Genomic DNA, 23,275 nt, shown 5'->3' with positions numbered 1-23,275 from the left:
ACAGTAGTAAATTGGGTTACAACACACGGTCCATTGTCTGTAAAAGAAATAACTCCTGAGATGAGTGTCTTTATACACACACGTATTAAGCAGTGTTATTATTAACAGTATGCCCAACATATTTTGAATAAATATGACAACATCACAGAAACACATAGTGGAGCAACAACACTGAGAGGATGGATAGCAGTAAACATTGTGGTAACAGAAGCAGTGATTAACTGTAAACATGTGGCAAAGTAAATGAACAACCCAACTCAGCAGCAACTGAAATGTTCGATATATTTAACATTCCCCATCATACAGTAAACAAAATAAAGAACAGTGAATGAATAAAATGATTAGCTGGTTAATAAACATACATTTTGACTGCAGTGGTATTAATCCCCTGTCTGATAAGAAACTTCTGCAGGTATAATTCACAGATAAGAAACAGGTGGTGGCAACTTGTGTTTTTCATTATAAATTGTGTAATCCAGAATGACTGTCCCAGCCAATATTTCAGGACAAAATTGTATGCCTGAAGGCACAGTCCACCCTAGAATGAAAATGAATCTACTCATGCAGCATAGTCTTAAATGTTTTGTAGCCAAACATTTAGGCTATGGGTTCAATATTTACCTTTCAATACCCAATATATTCCTCAATTATATTATCCTCTGGCAATTGATGCACTTTACAACTTTGAGGACAGTAAGTGAGATTATAGTGTAAACACTAGACTTTTGCATCCTTAACGCAATGGTCAAGAAACTAAATTGGAATAAGGCTGCACATTGTGTGCAGAAATCTGTTGTATCCTTTGCATGCTGTAGAAAAGATGGTCTCGTTACCATTCATATTTTGGTAGACACACAGCAGTACCATGGCTCACAAACTTAAGTTAAGTTTTGATTGACAAAGGGGCAGGTCGATAACATCCAACTGATCTTTTTGAGGGGAACTATTCCTTTTAGTAGGAACATTGACATTATCCAGTCCCCTTTACCCAAGGTAAACCTGCAGCACTAAATCTCTGACTTGGCCTGTGTGACACTAGCTTTATGAGAAAAAGTGCTCTTAGTGACTGGGACTGCCCTGAAGGGATATAGCTGCTTCAGGCACTTTAACACCATAAAGCCATTAAGGGAGAAAGAAAATACCATGCTACTAGCAGCACAATTTGGAATGTTAAGTGAAGACAGCGTATAGGACTGTCTTCTCTGCTGTTTTCTGTTACAGTGATCAAGGTATGTAATGGATTTAATACTATAGAAACCCCCCCCCCACTAACAGGCACGCACACACACACACACACACACACACACACGCACACACACACACACACACACACACACACACACACACACACACACACACACACAATAATGCATATGATCAATCTCAGATTTTTGGTGTTATGAAAGTAATTTAATACCAGTTTAAAAAAAAAAAGAAGGAAATCCCAAATTTTATAAAAGCCCTCACATACTCTACATCCCATTGTCCATCTGTACATACAAGCATCCATTGCTCAGACCTCTGAGCTGTTGTGGCAGTCTTGCATCCTCACCACCAACATGGGCTCCGTACTGACAGACCCTTTCACCACCTCCTGCACACCCTCTATCCATCCCTTCTTCCCATCCTTCTGTCTGGATCTCAGCACTAGTATGATGGTGACAATAATGAGGACAGTCAGCAGCAGCCCCACCAGTGCCCCCACCACAGTCACCAGACCATCCTCTTCCTCCTTTGCATTCAACCCACTAGTTTCCAGCCCATCGGTAAAAAGCTCATTTGACCCCCCTGCCCGCCGCTTGGTGCGGTCTAAAGCGATGTGCATGATATTGGTACCACGGTTGTTGTCTGCTCCGATATCCTCAGCAATCTCTGGGACTTCATCGCCAGTCGACCTCCTGGAGCGATGACTTTTGCCGCTCGATGTGGTCAAGGCAAGATCGTTGCTTGTGGAAACCAAAGAGTGGTATTCTAGGCTGCGCTTTCCAATACCTCTGTTGGCATTCTCTTTGGAGCGGACTGTGTAAATGGTGTGAATATACCACTCACGGCCTGCAGCAACCTGAGGAAAACACAAAATGATGCATATAGAATTATGTTCAATTTATAAAATGAGCAGACATAATTGGTCAAATGGCCAAAATGAACACATCTTGCAAAATTCATTATGTACATTTATTTGTGATAAGATGGGACCTGCTGGTGTTAAATTGACTCATTAGACTATGGATTTACCAGCCTTGAATTGATTGGCTGTATTTCATGATTAAAAATACAATAACTGCACTGCATTAATAACAATCATCGAGGACTTAAAGGTGCAGTAGGTAAGACTTATAAAACTAACTTTCTGTCATATTTGCTGAAACTGACCCTATGTTCCGGTAGAACTACATAAAGCAGTTAATGACAGCTCCTCTGGTACCACCTCCAGCCTGTAGTGCGATTAGCAAAAATCCACAGCTCCCTGTTCATTTACACCAATCAGGTCCAGGGGGGTGTCTAAATGCGTGTCAATCTTTGCTCATGCACACACATAGAGCTCAACAGTGACCGCCCACTTTTTTTCGGCTCTGTCTCCGGAAGTGTTTTTCCCCATTCAATTGTTGTGGGTAGTGTAGTTTTTCTCTATTAAATTGCGGATAAAATATGTTTTTCTTAAAACAAGGTTGATTTCATACTGACTTGTAGCTTCTACATGAGCAGAAACCTTCGTTTCACAACCATGTAGCTCGGGGTCAGTCTACCTCAGATGGTTTAGACATCATGACTGATATTCTAAATCCTTATGGAAAAAATCAATGGGATTTTTACTTCCGGAGTCAGCTGTGGGCGGGACTGTTGAGGTCTATTCATTTTACCTTGTGGGGGAGGGGCTTAGGAGACTGTTTGGCCTCTAGCAGAAAGGGGGGGAGGGACTGAGAAGTTGTTGATGTTCAAATTCTTTGGCTAAGTCCTGGATCTTCACAATCCTACCTACAGCACCTTTAATCACCATAATGTCTCACATCCATTGTGGCCGACACAATACAACACAACAATAAAACACTATCACCATCAGTCGAAACACAACATACATACAACAGTGTACATACAACAGGAGAGTGGCACAGCCTACATATTTCAAGTTCTATTCATATAGCTGCAAACTTCACAACTGTATCCCACAATAGCACATGCACAGCAAAGCTTTTTAAAGATGTATACATTGAATGACAAAGTTACTTACTACTGTAGTTGGTGGTTCACAATAAAAATATGTCATTGGCACTGAGAAACAGTAAGATGTAGAATACCTGGAACATGGCTGTAGAGTCCAACCTAAAGCCATCAGACCCGGGCTGTCTGACGAGGGACATGGCTGATGGATCATCCACTGCCAGCACAGCATTAAAACTGACATCACCAAACACACGTGCCTGAGTCTCTGGCTGAGCCTTGTCCTGGTGATTAGTGTTAGATCGAGGGAATAAAGTGTTGATTGTAAAATATTATTTTGTATGTCTGTTTGTAATGAAATTGCAACATTAAAAACCAGAATATACTCACAAGAATCTTGAATCTATAGAGCAATGACGGGGAGTCAGCCAGGCAGCCAAATTCAAACTTGGTCGGGTTGTATTTTGGAACATATCCATCAGCACCAGTGCAGAGGAACACCTTCTCTATGCTACAGAAGAAAGAGTCCCCAAGGTTCTGCACAGGGTCTACCATCACACGGCCGTAGATGGTATCACCTGAAATAAAGGAAGACATGAATCCTAAAGTCTACACCAAGTTATTATTACAAATTATACTTTCAAATCCAAGGAGGACAGACTATTTAATGGAAGTAAATTAAAATAAATTTAAAGGGCCCTAATGGTTTTGTATGTTTTAGCCACTGAACTACAAATCCATGTACGTTACTGCCAACCATGTCCACAGCATACAGTACCATTGCTTTCAACCGTACTATGTTCCAGGTAGAAAAGAAAAGCACCAAATTCACTTTATCCTATTCATGATGTCAGTGTTTGCATTTTGGTTTTCTTTTAGAATTGATTTGTGAATTCAATGCTTTTAGACTTAAATATTAGATGTCAGTTCCTTTAAATACCACACAACATTATCACATTTAACAAAAAATAAATAAATGATGTTTACTGTGATGGGTTAGCCACACTAGGTCAAGCAAGGCTTATATTTGGCAAGTAGATTTTCATATTGTGCTGACATGAACTCAAACCAATGTCTGCTTAAAAGGTAGATGTGGCACACTCACAGAAGAAGTGATATAAAATAAATTCATATGTAGAGAATGGGATAAAAAACATCTACAACCACGAGTACTTTTAAATCTTCACTGCACTGAAAAGTCTTTACGCGTAGTGAGAGGGCACTTACCCTCAGAAAAGGCTACGTCAGTCTCCTGACCAAAGCCCATGGAGCCATCAGAGAGCCACAAGCTCCTCTTGGATAGCAAGAACATCTGAGTGTTCAGACTGAATTCCACTGCAACCGGGTCACTCACCTAAAGAGGGATGCATAGCAAAGTACAGCATAACAAAAGAAGAAAGACAGCCAGTGACAGCGAAAGAGAAAGAAAGAAAATCTTCACGAAACAAAGAAATACTGTATGTCACTTTTGGATCTTATGGATCAAACAGAAACTGCCTTACTTGCTGGAATCTGATATCTAGATCGAAGGTGACGGGTTCTCTGGGACTGCAGACAGGTGGAAGAGTGTATTCCATATTCTGGGCTGTTGTGCAGGGGATCAGCTTCACTGTGTAGGCCCCAGAGTAGTCTCTCACCTGTACGGAGCAAAGAGGACAGATACTCAGGCCTCATTCTGTATCTGTATCTGTATCTGTCCAGCTGTTTGAGCACACAGGGCCACAGGGCACAAATACATTTCATACTTACAGCAAAGTCAGAGCTGAAGGTCCACTGCTGGACTGGCTGGTTGTATGTGGGCTCACTCCTCACTAATGTGAGGTTAAAGGTCAGGCCAGGATGGTCCACACTCATCACCATGGAGGACATGGGGGTTGCTTGGTAATGAGGGGGAGAGAAGTTCATATTAGAGGACTAATTTATAATCAAAAATCAAATGTGATGCCTTCAACTAATCACTCAAGCAATGTATCTGTATATTCAGTGACACTATTGAGGAATAGTTACAGTGACATGGTTATAATAATCTGTCAGTCTCACCAGCTGTTTTTATTCTACCTCCAGAATGAGACTCCACAAACAGACCCCTGAAACGAGCCTTGGTGCGGAAATTTACCACCAAACGTCCCTGTTCATTGATGCGCATGCTTGTTGGATACAACGCACCTGGCAAAATGACATACAAACACACCGGATTCTACAATAAAAAAATGTTGTTATGTGGATGATATTGAGTCCAGAACCTCAAAACGTAACATATTCACGGTCTTGGGAGCTAACCTTGTAACTCGGCCTGCGGGGGGCTGCCGATGCCATCCTTCCAGAGAATGGCCGTGTCGTACACGAAAGTGAGGCGCAGCTCTGACTGTAGGTCAAAGTGCTGCCAGCCGCCAGTTCCAACAGGAGAGTGGAACACATACGACACGTAAAGAGGCACACGCAGGGTCACGTAGGACTGGACCAGATTCAGCACCTGTAAGGGTATTTCAATCAGTGATGAGGGAAGAACTAGGGCTTTTTGTCACTATTTTCGGCACATAATGTAAAATCCATTCAAAATGTAATATTGATAAGGCACTCTGTTTATTTACTTGATATTATGGTTGAAGTTATAAGTAAGAAATCATCAGTATGTATGACAAGAACTGTATTATTCCTTTTAGATTACGGGGTGATTGTAGGTCGATAAACTATAATAAGTGCTGAGAAGATGTAAAAGATGAACACGTTGTCCTCCTCCACAAGGCGCTTGAACTCTTTCACTCCTACTCAATGTTGCAGAAAAGTCTTCCTGTGTTGTACACAAGAAACCACAGTGGGCAGCAATGTGGGCTTGACTAGTTATTTTCTATTTTGGTTTTCTTTTTAAAGTTTTCCAAGTATTTAAAAGCCTGATCACAATTACTTTTTTGTAAGCTGAAAAAAAACACATGTGGATACTATTCTATATACTTTAAACCCCTGTTAACATGTATTCTTAGATGTATGTCAATGAGGGCAGCCACTAGGTGTCTCTGCTCACCAACATAACATTAATCAGAATCAGAATCAGAAAAGCTTTATTGCCAAGTACGTTTTTTACACATACAAGGAATTTGTTTTGGTGTTGTAGGTGCATGTCACACATTCTCTAAAACAAGTTAAACAAACAGGTTAAACAGAACAAACAATATAAGTATAAATATATGTATATATATATACACACACACAGAATGTATTAAAAATAAGAGAGTAAGAATTAAGATAAAAAGAGCAGATTAAGTACAGTGGCATGTAGAGCCAGAGGTGGGGTGTGGAGAGAGTCAGGGAGGTTTCCGGGTACTGTCCTTGTGACATGAGGTTTTGGTCGATAATGATGGACCTGATGGACCTCAGCCTCCTGCCAGAGGGGAGTGTCTCAAAGAGTTTGTTGCTGGGCTGGGAGGGGTCAGCCACAATCTTTTCAGCACGTTTCAGAGTCCTGGTGGCGTAAAGGTCCTGGAGTGGCGGCAGATTGCAGTCAATCACCTTCTCAGCTGACCGAATGACACGCTGCAGTCTGCCCTTGTCCTTGGCTGTGCTAGCAGCGTACCAGATGGTGATGGAGGAGGCACTCAAAGGACTTCATAACCACAGCGGTGAGGGCGACAGGTCTGAAGTCATTAAGTCCAGTGGTCCTTGGCTTCTTGGGAACAGGGATGATTGTTGAGGACTTGAAGCAGGCTGGCACTTGGCATGCCTCCAGTGAGGTGTTAAAAATGTCTGTGAACACTGGAGACAACTGGTCAGCGCAGTGCTTCAAGCTGGATGGGGAGACAGCATCCGGTCCAGCAGCTTTCCTGGGGTTCTGTCTCCTGAACAGTCTGTTGACGTCTTCCTCATTGATGGAGAGAGTCGTCACTGAGGTGGGTGGGGGGACCTTTAAGGTGGGGGAGGTGGAGGTGATGCACTTTAGCTGGAGCTGTTGGGAGGTGTTGAGGGGGATGGTTACGGGACTGACCCATTGTCCATCAAAGCGACAGTAGAACTCGTTAAGGTCGTTGGCTAGGCGTCGGTCGTTGGTGGAGTAGGAGACTTTGGGCTTGAAGCTGGTGATCTGTTTGAGCCCTCTCCAGATGGAAGCAGAGTCGTTCGCTGAGAACTGGTTTTGGAGTTTCTCAGAGTACCGTTGTTTAGCCTCTTTCACCGCCTTGCTAAAGTTGTACTTTGCTTCTTTAAGTCTGTCTTTGTCCCTACTGCTGAACGCCTCTGCCTTATCCAACCTTAACCTTCTGAGTTTGGCTGTGAACCAGGGTTTGTCATTGTTGAAACTCACCCTGGTGCATGATGGAACACAGCAGTCCTCACAGAAGTTGATGTATGACGTCACAGCCTCTGTGTACTCATCCAGACTGTTGGTAGCAGTCCTGAACACATCCCAGTCAGTAGAGTCCAAACTCAGTGAGATCCCCCACAGCTACACTGGTCCACTCCCTTGATGTCCTCACTACAGGTTTGCAGAGCTTAAGTTTCTGCCTGTAGGCGGGGATCAGGTGGACCATGACGTGGTCAGATAGTCCCAGTGCAGCACGGGGGACGGCGTGATAAGCATCCCTGACTGTGGTGTAACAGTGATCCAGAATGTTCTCCTCTCTGGTCGGGCATTTAATATGCTGTCTATAATTAGGTAGTACATGAGTGAGGTTTCCTTTGTTAAAGTCTCCAAGGACAATAACTAGGGAGTCCGGGTTGGTCCGCTCCACACACAGTATCTGGTCGGCGAGCATGCGCTGTGCGACCTGCACGTTGGCCTGCGGCTGGATGTAAACACCGACCAGAATGAATGAATGGAACTCACGGTGTGAATAAAAAGGCTTACATTTATGATGAAAAATTCCAGGTCAGGAGAACAATGCTGCTGGATCACTGTCACGTCGTTGCACCAACCGCTGTTGATGAAGAAACAGATTCCTCCACCTTTAGTTTGCCGGAGAGGTCCGTGTCTCTGTAGAGTTGGAAGCCTGCCAGCTGCAGCGCAGAGTCCGGTATTAATCCACAGAGCCACGTCTCCGTGAAGCACAAAACAGTAGACGAAGAAAAGTCCCTGTTTCCCCCCAACAGCAGTTGTAATTCTTCCAGTTTGTTGAGCAGTGAACGCACGTTAGAGAGAAATATGCCCGGTAACGGTGTGCGTAATCCTCGCTGGCGGAGACGCACCAGCGCACCAGCCCGTTTCACTCTCCTCCGACGTTTCGCTGCGTGAGCAAAGGTGAGCGCACAATTGTTTGTGACTTGAAAGATTTGAACCACACAAGTTTGACAAAGCCAGAGTATCTTAGAAACTGATTGAAATGTGCCACATCATCTTTGATTGACTTGAAGTGGAAACGAGTAAATTTGTATTGTCAATTACCAAAATGAATGCTGGGCAGGAGATTAAGTGACAAGAGCAAAAAAGCAATTTGGCAGAAGATGTTTTTTGGTATGTCTCCGATCAACCATTTTTCGTCACTTGAGTACATACACTGTAACATCCCATCTTATGTGGAACAGAAAGCTCCGCTACATTAAGAGTCTGGTGTTATATCTTTGTAAACAGGGAGAATCTCCACCAAATACCTGAAATTCACTGTGCCCACAGCTGAAACCTTCCCAATCCACCACTGTCTCTCAGTAGAGAAGTTGTGCAATCGCCGAATCACAATCCAAATGAGAATCCAAATGAGAAATGAAATGCCCGCTGAGAGACAAACTTCTTCAGCGCAAGGGTTTTACAAGCCATAATGTTATTATAACCTCCTAAAATAAATGTATACGAAAGATAAGATAAGAAAAGAAGTCCGCAGTTATGGAGACCAAAATACAAAGCTGTCACGAAAAACCAAGAATAAAACATTGATCAAGATGATTATTGCAGTCAAAAACCTGCAGTTTTTTAAACATTAATTTTGTCTTTTGTTCTTGAGAAGTAGCTGAATTATTTCATTATTTCTGTGTGCTTTGATTCATGCACCCTGCTAGGGGCTGCAAGGTTCTCACTGCTTCCTTTTTTTCTTTTGGCAATAGTTGGAGAAAAAAAAAACATAACCCTAGTGACAGTGTGACAGTGATCTCTCTTAACGAAGTGGACTTGAGGTCTTGGAGGATGACGGGCGTCATGTGTAACTATGTGTACAAGCAGTACTTACTCTGACTGGGGACGAGTAAACTCATTTCTTACAGCTTCTCCATCTCCTTCTCTCTCTCTCTCTCACACACACACACACACACACACACACACACACAAAAAAAAAACGCCACACATACTCAGCAGTCCGCAGCAACGGAAAGCAAGAAGCTCACAGATCAAAGGCTAGAGGAAGAAAAGAGCAGCAGGACATGCGCAAGGGAGCAAGGGTCTCTCTCAATCCACAATAACAATGAGAACCATGAGTATACTGCAGATCTGTACAGTATACAACACAAACAACAATTGCAACATCTGCTGCAATGACGCAACAACAGCGAACAGCTAGTGGAAGTTTGTTAACATGTACTTGATAGCTGGCACGTAATGCCAAAACTGCTACATTCTCTGTTGAGTTCAACTGTCATGCCACCAAGCCAGTAAAAGAAAAACAGTACAAAGCTGCCTGACAGGTTACTAAGATTTACCTTAACCTTGACAGAATGTAGGTGTAGTCAAGATTTCAAAGACTCCTCCATTGCTCCACATTAATACAGTAGCAGTGGTGAGCATTAGGGGAATGACTGACAGGTTGGCAATACTTTGTTTGAGTGTGTATGTTTTTGTGTGCATGTTTGCATGCACACAAAAACACAAGACACAAGGCACACTGGGGCACAGAGCTGGAAAACACACACAAACAAACCTGCAGTGAATGAGACGTAAAATGCAGGCAAACAAATATGGTGCCGTTCAGTCTGTGCGACCCTCTCAATCAGAAGGCTGTAAATAGACTGAACATACAGACAGAAACACACACAGGTGGACACACACACACACACACACACACACACACACACACACACACACACACACACACACACACACACACACACACACACACACACACACACACGCACACACACAAAGGCTAACAGTCAAACAGATGTACATACAAAGCCTAGATTGGAATGTATACATTGTAGACAAATGTACACAGAAACGCACAAAAACACACACACACCTGTCCATCAGTCCCTATGGTGCCTCCACAGTCTGTGAGCAGTTCAGACATGTGGTAGTAGCTGGTGAACTCCCAGAGACAGGCTTCCAGGTTGAGGTTCCTGTAGAAGCGCAATGTGCTGTTTCCCCGCAGAGAATTGCTGAACTGATAAGGCGCTGTGTCTCCCATGCTTTCGGGGCTGCGCGTCAAGGCGGTGATGAAGCTGTGACCTGTGGTGACCTCGTTGTAGTCAAGCAAGTTGGAGCAGCGGTGGTTTCCGACCCGACTTCCATCTGGACTGAGAGTCAGTTCAAAGTTCATGAGGGGGCGAGTGGAGATTACTGGAAGCATACCTGCAAGGTGAAAAAAAGAAGATGTGATTCTTACTTTGTTCAACTATTTTTCAATCTGTACTGAAATAAATCATTATTTCAAAAACTTGGTGGAAAGAAATAGTTGAGAGCAAAAAAGTGCTGAAAAAAAAACCAGTGGAGCAACAGAAAAAAAAGGAAGGAAACCTGGAGGAGACGAGGCAGAAGGAAACTGATTAAAAATCAAGAAGGGAATGTTAAGTAGCAGGTGGTGTGGAGGGTTTCTGCAGCGGGGGTTCGATACAACCCAGCAAGATCTATATTCTGGCTGTAATGCTCCTGAGGATCCACGGACGTGAATATTACACACACTACATTACACTTCACTTCATCTGCGGTACAAGTCCTGCCTCCAGCTCCTACCTACCATCTATGTGAGGCATGGTGACAGTCACTTTGATGAGGTTGGGGTGTTTCGGGTCGTCTGCTCCAGTGTAGCGTAGCTTGGCAGAGAAAGGCTCAGCGCCAACGGTCCCCATCTTACGTGGTTGACACATACCTTTATATGACAGAGGAGCAGAGAGGACAGATTCTGAACCACACGAACAGACTGTAACACTTTGGAGGAAAGACAATGGCTTTGATTGTGTCTATAGCTGATTACTAATGTGATAAAGTTATGTTTACATATATATATATATATATATATATATATATATATATATATATATATACTGTTATATAATGCTGGAACTATTTCTGAGTCAGGTAGCAATTTCCACATTTCAAAGAATACCTTGCGACCACCCTGAGTGTCCTTGAACTTGTTACATTCATAATGTGTAGGTGGAATGTGCGCAGCATAAGTAATAACATAGCAACAGCAAAAGAGCGGGGTTTTATTTTTATAATTGAGAAAGAAAGAGTGTGAGCTTGGACCCTTGAGTACATCCAGCACATTTAAGAGCGAAATACTGTACTCCACTAAATATATCTGACAGTTTTAGTTAGATAGTAGTTACATTTCAGAATATTTTGACATACAAAACATATGATGATCTTATAAAATATGACATATTGTTACAACTACAACAGTAAAACTCTTATTACACATTGATGCATCAGTGACAATCCAATAAAACTATATTTAATACTATAACCAGTAGGTGATTTGAAGGGGAGGAGGGGTGATGACCAAAATGCATGTCCCTTGTTAACCTGCCATCCCCCCTCTCTATCCCCTAGCAGAGAGAGTGCAGGGAGGAGGGGTTATAAGAAATAATAATTCTTTATTTCAGACCCAGGGTTATCCATATCACAATAAAAAACACACAGAGTAAAACATACTTGTTGAATATGTTAATCTGTTAATCTAGTCTGCCTGACTCACTGATATTTTATCTGACTGAGGTTGAACGATGGCTCTGAAATACCAGTAGCCTAACTGTGCTGTGTACTGATAAATCCATGGCGCTGTCTGTGGTGCAGACAGCTGACGGATTTGTAACTGAGACATTTTTTCTGAGTCCCACCCTGTCATTTTCGTTGTAGATCTATAATGTTCTCTAAACTATATAGCTATGTGGGGGAGGGGTATTAAAAACTACAGAACTAAAAGAGTCATAGAGCGGTTCTGTTAAACTGTTAATTCCTCCTCCAGAAAAGTGGCAAAATAAAACATAGAGATGGATGTTCATTGTTCTGCTCACCTTCCTCCTGGCTGATAGTGATGATAGGGCTGCTGAGCTCTAATCCCTCATCCCCATTAGAATGAACAGCTCTAGCAGCACACTGGACCCTGGAGCCAGCCTGGAAGTAGACCGAGTCCAATGTGATCATCTTGGAGGACGTAAAGAAGGTGTCAAAGTCCACCTCCCTCATGGGACTGGTGACGCCATCAGGGCCAGCTGGGGCACTGATGAGCCAGCGGTAGTGGGTCAAGGTGTTGTTAATGTGCTCGCTGACACAGATAGAGCCTGTCTTGTCATAGTCTGGGTATTTTGTGTTGCAAGCCTGGAGGATGGATAAGGAATAAAGCAGGAGTGGGCAGGTTGGCAGGCATAGCAGAGAGATGGGAAAGATTCAGCAGATGCCAGAGGACAAAAGGAGAAAGAGGTGCAGAAAGGGAGTAAGCAACTGTTGCCAAGGACATCCAGATGTTTGTGTGTGTTACATTTTCGTATTTAAGCTTTGAAAACGGCTTTCATACAATTATGATGATACATATTGGATGAAGGGGTAAGCTTTGAAGTGTTATCCCACGTGGATATCCCAGTAAAACCTGTTGACATCGCGCCTCCTGATGCAGCACTCAACATTTCAGTTATGTCTCCCTGACCACATCACAGGGACACATACCGCACACACACACACACACACACACACACACACACACACACACACACACACACACTCACAAACACACCAAATGACGGAAGTGGAAGTGATTCTCCTATAAGGACTGTGGCCTACTAAACTGTATAATATGTCTTTTAAGGACAGACTGGCCAACTACGAAAGGACAGCTTAACTTTGGCTGAAGAAAAGTATGGGTCCTGAGGGATAACAATAGGCCTTCTACTCCCACAGGATGTGGGTCCTGATTAGGTCCTGCTACATCATTACAGAAAAAGCCTAGAAATTGAACTGTAGTCAGTTGAGTCACAGTTTCCCGGGCGTTGTTAGAGTTTACTGTTTTTGTAGAGCTCACCGTGACACAGATGACGGGGTAGCCGGCTGGTGGATGGAGGCTGTCTGTTGTCCTGGTGACATCATCGTAATGGAGCAGTGACACCACATGAGGCAAAGAGGGGAAGGTGACATCAGCCATGCTGTTGGTCTCCTCGATGTAAACTATCACTTTAGTTACCTGTTTAAAAAAAAACGAGGTAAAATTAATACAAACTACTTACGCAGTGCTGTTTGTGAATCAAGACACATTGAATTACTATCAATGAAATGATTAAAGTCATCACAGAGCTGTTAGCTCAATCTGAGTCATGGCTGCTTCTTGGTTTCTCTTTATACCCTTCTCTCTCATTTCTCCCACTCTGGCTGTTTTCTTCTGCAGATAATCTATTATTTATTGTGAAATGTTTTCATCGCTCTTTTTGGCAGTGAAGTGTTCTTGTTGTCTGGGCCAGGTCACCCTTGTAAAAGAGATCCCTGGTCTCAGTGGGACAGACCTGGATAAATATGGGTCAAATCAGAAAAAATGAAAAAATAAATCTCTTTACTTTTGCATCAACCTTAAATTGCATGCCTGTTAGTTTGGATTTTGTGTGATAGGTGGTGTGATGTATAGGCAGGAACACATTCCTAACCTGAGTTTCAGCCACCATGTTTTCATCAGGCTTCAGGTGGAGAGTAAAGGCTTCCCTCATCTCTCGGACACCATCAAATAGCACCTCCACCTCCACCACGTGTTCCTTATCCCCCTGTTTGAACTTAATGTCTGGGCACACACAAACACATACAGGCACACACGAAAACCAAGAAAAGTAGTTTTATACAGATCATCATTAGAACAAGTGTAAAGCATTGATGGTTCTGGCAACTTGAGTAATTGTTGTTTATTGTTGAGTTTAGTTTTCCACAAAAAAATGAAAAGCCCAATTCACGTTTTATTACTTCAGTGGAAAATACCACTTAACTGAAAAGCATTGCCAGTTTTTATTTGAATAGTGCCAAAGGTGGTCCATCTTCTAGCAAGGCAAGTGAGAGAGCTTTGCATTAGAAATGTGCTGCACTAAGAAAATATTGTGCAAAATGAGAAATTCAACACTGTATGATTCCAAACTGCTGTGAAATTTGACCGGTGGGTAGGCATGTATAATTTGTATAAACTGAATGTATTTGTATAAATATTTCAAGCCTTGATTAAGCTAACAGATAACTGCACTAAAAGCTGAGTGCATGGAAAGGAAGATTTCATTTCCTGCTGAAAAAGCATAAAGTATACTGAAATTTAATTCAAAATGACATGACCCTCTACTGGACTATTGAAGAAATTACCTTTCTCCACTTGGGATGAAATTAGAAATCAATGACTCTCGCCCAAATAAATCCCTATGTCTACTTTCATTAATTCTCATATAGGGAGCCTTGTTTCAAAACGTCTCTTATTACTGTAGCTTCTGCAAATCTATCAGGAGGATATCTGCAGGCCAGTAAGAACAAAAGTAATGTATGATGTGTAGTTTTTGACCACCAGTGGTGCTGTAAAGATTGTTTTAGGACATTCATTTAACATGTTAAATGACTACAACAGCGGTTTTGAATGTGTTAGCCTATTTTGTGCAAATCAAATTTACTTTTGCAAACCATACTAGTGATGTTTTAGATTTTTGGATGCATCCACTGGTTACCACTCTTTTCCTGTTAGTTAGTAAACTCTTCACTCCTTTTGCAGTATTTTTCTTGTTAAAGTCACATTACTGTTGCATGGTAATGCTGTTTAATTGCAGCCTGATTTGAGAAGTGAGAGTTTTTTTAAATTAAAATGCCACAATGTTGCTTTAAACATGAGAGACATAAGAGGATGTGTGTAAGGTTTACCTTGAGACACAGGGTAGTAGTCCTCTCCTGAGACAGCTGACCCATCTTTGGTGTGAACGCGGACCACTGACACTTTGGATGTGTCACCCACTCGTACCACAGGGATCCTCACAGTTGCCACAGCACCGGCTTCCTTCGGTTCACTGACACTGTACTTAGTCTCCAAAAAATGAATGATGGGTTCTGAGGTGCACAGAAAAGGAGAAGAATATAATAAAATGCTAACACATTGTTGGATTATGGACTGAAACCTTTAATTATCACTCCCTTAACTATTACTGCTGATGGTAATTATAATAAAAAGCATATGTATTGAGGTATACTGCATTTACCATTCATATTTATCAGCCTAAACTACTCAACTACTCAGATAAATACAAAACAGTATTAACTGATTTTTATTTTACTATATATTTCATTCCTGACTTTCCTCCCCCTCCGTATCCCCCTCTTCATCTCACTTACTGTCAGCTGTGTCCTTGATTTTCACCAGGGTCTCATTCAGAGCTCCCAGTGAAGCGCCAAACTGTGAGTCACTCTTCGGGTTACCTAAGACCAACCGCACCTCTTCTCCTTCCTCGTACAGCGTGTCATCAACCAGTGACAGAATGCATGGCTTCGCCGCCTCGCCTAGAGTGCACAGCGAGATGGTGATGACGGTACATGTCAAAAAATTTGAGGTGGAAGAAAGGATAGAATAAATTCTGCAATAATTCTTTTTTTTTCCTTTTTACAGCATACATCTTTTTTTTATATAACTTTAACCCACACAACCTTTTCGTCAATTCCTCTAGAGTTTTCAGAAGCTGTTTGCACATATTTTGTAAAGAAATACTGAAAATGACAGCGCAGTAGGTAATGTGTGGAGCATAGTTAAACTTGCAAGCCCTTGCGATATCTGCAAGGCACTGTTGATTTTGCAGAAAATGTGTGACAAAAAAATGCTTCTTGTTTAAAGCAGTTTATTTAATTAAAAAGGTGTCAACTCTCAAGACACAAGATACATTTTTTTTAAATGACAGAAAATGTGTGATGTACTTGTGTGATTTATGAAATCACCTGGTAAGAAAGAGATGATAGATGTTTCTGTGTTTGGTCGCTCATCAAAGTCGGAGGCGACCTGTGCAGATCCCTGACGGGTGTAACAGCGAACAGTGGATTTGTGTCTGATGTCGCCACTGCGGTACACAGTTGCTGTGATCTGACCGTCACTCTCCTCTCCAGTGTACACCGGCTCGCGGAACTGGACCTTTGGCACTGTCAGTCAAAAGGATAGTTCAATAATCACATAGGAAAAAGCAAGTAATGATGTCTAGTATGTTGTCTGGGCTGAATTTGACTGACTGGAGTGATTTTAAAAAGCAAACAAAAAGCACAGCTGTCACAACAAGCTGAATGTAGGTAATACAAGTTGTGAAACTATGAATACATAGTAAAAGAAAAGTGACAAATATATTGCTGTCTAGTAAAGCCGCAAAATTGCAGTGTAAAGAAGTTGTTCTGACAAGATGAAAAACGCATGTTTTTGGGGCGACCTCTAGCACACCCAGTAGAGTGTGCGCCCCATGTAGGCTGAGTCCCTGACAGTGGCCCGGGTTCAAATCCGACCCGCGGCCATTTTAAGCATGTTATCCCCCCTCTCTCTCCCCTTTCCTATATTCCAGCTGTCCTATCAATTAAAGGCCATAAAAGCCCAAAAAATAATCTTAAAATGTAATGTTTCAATGCTTTTGACAGTTATCTACACTAATAACAATAAATTTTATTCATATAGCACATCTGACACAGACAGATACAATTACACATTCAGATTATACAAAGAAAAACTCTCAATAGATAAATGAAGTCACTCACAGTCAGACACAGAGTCATTGATGAAGACTGAAGCCTTCCCAGGTTCACCCAGGATGCCGTTCATTGGCATACGTAGGACAAGCTCAAAGCTCTCAGTCCCCTCCAGCTCTGGCTGTCCCAGGTCATCCAGAATGGTGACCCGGAACGTCTGCATGCTGATGCCCGGGGCAAAGTCCAGGTTACGACTGATGCCCACATAGTCAATACCGGCTGGAGGAATGACAATGATAAGACTTTGAGTAGACGTGCAGAATGCAGACAGATGATCTTATTGGTAAATTCAATAATTTCCAATAAATCACAAGCAACACTTGACTCTGTTACTGGGAGCTTACCTTCTGCAGAGACGGGCTCGGCCTTGCGAGAGCGGACAGTGACAGTGCCGGACTTGGACAGGTCGGTTCCTGTCCTCCACACTTTGACCTCCACGTATCCATCACTCTCATCCACATGATACTCTACCTCTCCAAAGTAAAACACAGGAGCTGTAGAAGAAAGAACACAAAAGGGAAATATATTCCAACATGAATTTCCAGACTGTTGAACATATTAAATATTTTAGAGCTTTTATTGATCATTGCACATTTGCCACAGGTGATTTGGCCTTTTTAGTGCTCTATCAGTTGTTAAAATGCCGATTCACACCTTTGTAGCTAACAAATTCAGTTTTATGACATACAACCTCATATGACCCACCTTTGTAGCAGGGTTCATATTTGCAACTTAGTTATTTTACTTTTTGTTTAATTAATGCTATTTGACTCCTCTCCTTATGTGTGCACCTGTGGTAACATTAGGCCTGTCAGCAGCCACCTGCAGTCTGACACGATTCATTTGTAAAGCCAGCAGCCAGACACAGAGGTCAAACTGCGACAGCCCATTAGTCTAAAATTAAAGTGCAGGGAAGTGTGACCTTTCAACCTTTCCTGGCCTCTCATCCCACCTTATTGTTGCCATTCTTCTGACGGAAACCACTGAGTATCAACAAAAAAAGATGCACTTAGCACTAAAAATCAAGGTCTGTGTGTGTGTGTGTGTGTGTGTGTGTGTGTGTGTGTGTGTGTGTGTGTGTGTGTGTGTGTGTGTGTGTGTGTGTGTGTGTGTGTATGTCTCTCTCTGTCTCTTTCTCTGAATGTGGTATAGCGTGCTGGTGAGACAGAGAGAAAGCGGCCCCCTAGACTGCTCAAAGGCTTGTTTGAACTGGCATTGTTTCCTGCGGCAGCAAAAGTGGAGGTAGTCCCAAGTGTATTTGACGGCTTTATTTCTCTCAAACCCCCTGTCAAGTCCAAAAACTGACAGAATAGAAGTTCTTCTGTCTTTGTTTTAAGATGCTACTCTATTTCACTCGGCTCCTTTCTTATATTCTGGCATATAATCCAAAAATAGCACGCGTATTATAATTATTTTTGTGTCATGATCAAATACTTCAGCAGTCCAGATATTTCTTTTACTGAATATTACTTTACTGATATATGAACTTTCATATTTTATTTATATACTTTAACTGGGCCAGATAACAAAATCTAAGCATAGTGTGCGTAACTAAGAGTATGAGAAAATGTACTGCAGTTACATTTTGACTCTCAATTTAATAGAATAAGTGACAGCCCAGGGCAACAATACCTAGCGAGTATCACACATCAAGTGCAGCCTGTGTCCTATCTCTCCATCTAAAGACTTTGAGGTTTCTCAATGCATCTGTCTTTCTCTCATATCTTTACTCCTACACATTCTGCTTCACCAACAGATGTAGCGCTGGTTTGTAATGCAAATAGAATTTGTGTATTTGCACAGTGGCAGAGTCAAATAAAAATTACAGATTGTGTAGGTTGGAAAAACACTTGGATAAAAACATAACCAAATACTTTGGTTAACAGTGCGGGGGCTGATAAGTGTGTTTTTTGGATCGTTATTATGCGTTAATGCATGCCTTAACAACAGTAGCGGAAACATGTAGCATATCTGTAAACACTATATAAGCAGTCTAGCACACATTCCTTTATGCCCAGAGAGGAAACCTCTGCTTGAGTGCTAATATACATGTCAGAATTCACACATGTCCCAAATGTGCCTGCGGACGACAAATTTTTGACAACTCAAGAGGGAGTTGAGTAATGACTGATGACGAGCGAGAACTGCGTCCTCTTTGCCCTCTGGGGCCATGCCTGGGGTTTAGCACTCTGAAGTGTGTGTGAGGGCTGGAGAAGGTGCAAAGCCAAATTGTGATAATTACTATGTGTGGGTTACTGTAGCTATTTGTGTGTCACTGTGCCTTTAAATACAGTTTATAAAGCATTCTCAGCTGTCCTGTTAGAGAAGGGTCCCTGCTTTTGGAAGAGCTTACAACATTGTGTGTAAATATTACCCTCAAGCACAAGGTGTTTTTCTTTATGTTATAAATTTCCCATTGGTGCTTTGGGTTAAAATGCATACATACATAACATACATAATGATATATGTTCTGCTACGTACATCACGTTCATTTTTTCTAACTTTTCTCAAATTTTTCATTTTCTTTCTTGACTATTTTTCTTTCTTTTCTTTTTTAATTAAATATTTATACTGCATGTAACAGGAGGTAAATAAAATTAAGGAAGAAAATGACCTTACCACAATTTGCTGCCTGTATGCTAATTGAGGGTATGTGGAAGATGGCATGCATAATTAAAATAATTTGGTTTACAGCGAGGTCATAATGTACAAACATGCAATGAGCGAGCATGTATACTCATTTGGGAGTGTAACCAACGGTAAGGCTGCCCTAATATTGAAATAAAGGACTGGGTTTCCAAGAAATATTTGAGCTAATCTACCATACTACAAACTCAGCTGTGGCCATATGCACCCGACTGAGAGAGTTTGACTGTCCTCTCTCCTTGGCAGCGTGCAAAGAAATGACAACACTGTGAGTGTGCAGCCATGCGGAGCGCAACACTCAGGGAGACAGGTACTGTAGAGTTTAATCTGATAAAACACTAAATGTAGCAGACACCCCTGGGTCTTATTTTTTTTCAGCTAAAGTGAGAGAAAGTGTGAATGTGTGTGTGTGTGAGAGAGAGAGAGAGAGAGAGAGAGAGAGAGAGAGAGAGAGAGAGAGAGAGAGAGATTGGTGGTGCTAGAAAAACAGATGGAAGGAGAACTGGGACTGAACTTGACTTTGACCTGGGGGGAAGGAAAAATGGGGCTAGAGAGAGCACTAACAGTCACACTGAGTTTTACAAGTGCTTTTCTCACCACTTACCTTTGATGCAGAATTTGAGGTCTAACATTAACCTGGTCTATGCACACACACACACACACACACACACACACACACAACATTCATGTTTCTTTCCTTGGCCAGTTGAGGTTGTATTAAAGTGAAGGAGGGTGCAGTCTGACTGTCTGGGTGCAGGTATTAGAGCAGTCGGTGATGGTGTATTATCCTCTGGGAGGCTAAAAATGACACATCATCTCTCAGTGGAGTTGGGCTTTCACAAACATATTTCCATTAATTTGAACTCTGAAGTCTTCTGACAATATGCTAACAATCAGACAGTGTGTCATGTTTCTTGTTAACTAGCCCCCAGATACCTCCATGCACACACAAACACACACACATTCAATTTGGCACAATTGCTTGTATCCCTAAATGAGTCGTCATTGTCTTATTTATCACAGTCTGCAGTCTGTCAATGGTATGACAAGTCCTCTTTGACACTATTCTTTCCGATACAATGTATGACAAAATAAAAGCCGCGTTTTGCGGTCATGGAAGGCTTGTATCATGTGGATGCGCTGACAGTTTTGTTGTCATTGCTTAGAATTCCTCATGGGAGCGGCAGAAACTACACACTATAGCTTTAATTATATTTAATAATTCATTTTATTTATGGGCCCCTTTCACGTCACTCAAGGTCACCACATATGACCAATAATAAGTTCATTATCTACTTAACAAGGTAAGAGAACACTCAAATAGCAATGATGAAAAAACTTAATTCAGGGCACAGCCATGTTTATACATGTAGAGCATTGTAGCCAATAAAAACAAGTAATTAACTAATTGGACTAGATGTAGGTCAATTAGATCTTTAAATTTAATCTTAAAATATTGGTTTAGGATTTTACAGGAAACCTGGGCAATTTTGACAGTTTGCATTTCTCTAGTTTGATGCCAGATGAGTGGGTTAGCTTATTAGCGTGTGTAAGAGGACATACATAAGGACAGGAAAAACTTCCTTGACACTATCTATACGGCCTTGGTGATGCTGGAATTTGACCCAAATATATTACAGCACCAGTCCCTTGTCTCTAGAAAAAGAAAGTAGGATTTTAATATAACAATCCATAGCATAGCATTTAACAAGAAATCTTGAGCAGAGACATTCAATCTTTCTAATAATGTCTATAAAGTGTATCAATGCAAAATAGTGAGATGGTGGGGAATGCCTGTAGACTAAAATAATAATTTCCCAGCAGGCTTCTCCTTCCCCAGATAAATCCTCTACTCATTTCTCTGCCTGTCAGAAGATGTAATCTACTTTGTCCATACAATGTTGTAACAGGACGAAGCAGACCAGGCACATGTCTACATAACGTAGTCCCACTGGACTCCTGTGTGAGTCTCGACTTTAATTAAAAATTGTCTGAATGAGGTTGATTCTATGTGTCTGCTGCGGGTGAACAATCTATGTCAGGGTGTTTCCAACATGCCTCAACAGCCAGTAAGTCTGTAAACAAGCTTAATTAAGTGAACTCCTGTGATATAAAGGCTCTGATGACAATTAACCAGAACGACAAGCACTGTGGACACCCACACACTGTGTTTAATGCGCCTGTATGTGTCCATATAGTACGCATGTGTTGTTTAACCTAAAGCCTTGCACATACACGTACCATGCTGAAGAAATGTAATCATCTCAGTCTCTTTGGGGACATAACACCTTTTTGCAAAGTTCACCACAACCTCTCATCTGTGTGATTTGGGTACATCACGTTCAAAGAGAAAATTGCTTAACAGGAGTTTTTTCTACAAAGTTATTATAACTTGCACAGAAAGATCACTGAAAATAGGAAGATGGGGGGCAGCATCAGCAGGCCTTACCATCATCCATATCTTCCAAGATGTTGACTTTGGTGGTGGGGTAGTGGATTCCCAGACGCCCTCCGACAGGCAGTGAAAGAGTGACGTTGAAGCTCTCTTCGCCCTCGTACAGAGAGTCGTCGATAATCACCACGAGACACCACTTCTCCCTCTCGCCCTTGTCGAAGCGAAGGACGCTGCGGTGCTCCTCCGGACGGGAGATGTAGTCCGAGTAAGACAGGACGGTGGTGGGAATGGTCCCTGAGGCAGAACCTTCAGAGGGAACAGCAAAAGTAGAGACAACAGGAGTTTAGGAAGAAATTGAAGATACTCCACGTTTAAAAAGTACATAATTAAAACATAGTATTTGTAAAAGGCATCAGAAAACGCAAGCCCTTGGTACATACTGTATAGCAGTTTTTCAGACAGCATCTCTTATCTTAGGAATACTGAGTGCTTAGTTTCGGGTTCATTTTTTCCTGTAATGGATCCACTGCATTTGTAGTAGTAATAATAATTTACATATTCACAATTCACTGAATTTCATGTGAAAAGCAGTGATTTTCAGATGGGGTTGAGCACATCAGGTTAACAAACAAAAACATGTCATCAGTAATTAGATACATTTTCCCTTTAGTTTATATAAAATCAGACGGTAGACATTACAGCTTGTGAAAGATTGACCTTTAATTGCAGCAAGCATTTTAATGCCAGAACACAATGGAAACAGACCAACTCCACGGGTTGTCTCAAAATCAAACCTGTGGTGTAGCCATTATAGCTGTTTGACATTTAACAAAAGTGCCTTCATTACTCTAATCACTGTATGCACTATCTCTTCATTTGTCTGTTGTGGAGATTGTATGGAAGCATGTTATTGATTTGAATAAACGACTGAAAAACTCGGAAAAGGCACCGGCTAACAGCTAACGGTGATACTACTGAGCTTATGCTGCTACTTTTCATTCGTGAGAATGCAAATGTGGTGTGAACTGCATCTTTTCCAGTGCGTTGGCTGTGTTTTAAACAGATTTCATTGGCACTGTCAAACAGGAAAAGTGCAACAGGTCCACCTGACACTCCAACATAAACATGGGTACATTAACATCACATCCAAACAGTGTGGTGAAGATTTGAAGGCACAATCTTTGATGGAAATGCAAGATTGAAACTATACTTTTATTCTCAAATTTAATGAGACT

The 23,275-nt window shown here is 41.8% G+C and overlaps 1 protein-coding gene across 1 annotated transcript in view; it reads right to left on the bottom strand.

Moving 5' to 3' along the window:
* Positions 1 to 1,294: 1,294 nt before the first annotated feature.
* frem2a (FRAS1 related extracellular matrix 2a) overlaps positions 1,295 to 23,275 on the bottom strand; it is a 57,235-nt gene continuing 35,254 nt past the window's right edge. The window contains exons 6-24 of the mRNA XM_078266552.1: positions 22,095 to 22,346; positions 17,344 to 17,493; positions 17,009 to 17,218; positions 16,214 to 16,411; positions 15,620 to 15,784; positions 15,155 to 15,337; positions 13,921 to 14,051; positions 13,308 to 13,466; positions 12,307 to 12,610; positions 11,025 to 11,156; positions 10,308 to 10,639; positions 5,440 to 5,632; positions 5,200 to 5,325; positions 4,909 to 5,036; positions 4,662 to 4,796; positions 4,387 to 4,513; positions 3,550 to 3,737; positions 3,297 to 3,443; positions 1,295 to 2,062 (exon numbers count right to left, since the gene is read on the bottom strand). Coding sequence (XP_078122678.1) covers positions 1,514 to 2,062; positions 3,297 to 3,443; positions 3,550 to 3,737; positions 4,387 to 4,513; positions 4,662 to 4,796; positions 4,909 to 5,036; positions 5,200 to 5,325; positions 5,440 to 5,632; positions 10,308 to 10,639; positions 11,025 to 11,156; positions 12,307 to 12,610; positions 13,308 to 13,466; positions 13,921 to 14,051; positions 15,155 to 15,337; positions 15,620 to 15,784; positions 16,214 to 16,411; positions 17,009 to 17,218; positions 17,344 to 17,493; positions 22,095 to 22,346 — 3,809 coding nt within the window. The 3' untranslated portion in view covers positions 1,295 to 1,513. The remainder of the gene's footprint in view (positions 2,063 to 3,296; positions 3,444 to 3,549; positions 3,738 to 4,386; positions 4,514 to 4,661; positions 4,797 to 4,908; positions 5,037 to 5,199; positions 5,326 to 5,439; positions 5,633 to 10,307; positions 10,640 to 11,024; positions 11,157 to 12,306; positions 12,611 to 13,307; positions 13,467 to 13,920; positions 14,052 to 15,154; positions 15,338 to 15,619; positions 15,785 to 16,213; positions 16,412 to 17,008; positions 17,219 to 17,343; positions 17,494 to 22,094; positions 22,347 to 23,275) is intronic.

This window comes from Sander vitreus, chromosome 13 (assembly GCF_031162955.1).
Source record: "Sander vitreus isolate 19-12246 chromosome 13, sanVit1, whole genome shotgun sequence".
Lineage (NCBI taxonomy): Eukaryota > Metazoa > Chordata > Actinopteri > Perciformes > Percidae > Sander > Sander vitreus.
Note: the sequence above shows the minus strand (reverse complement) of the source record. Positions and strands in the feature narration are given on the sequence as shown.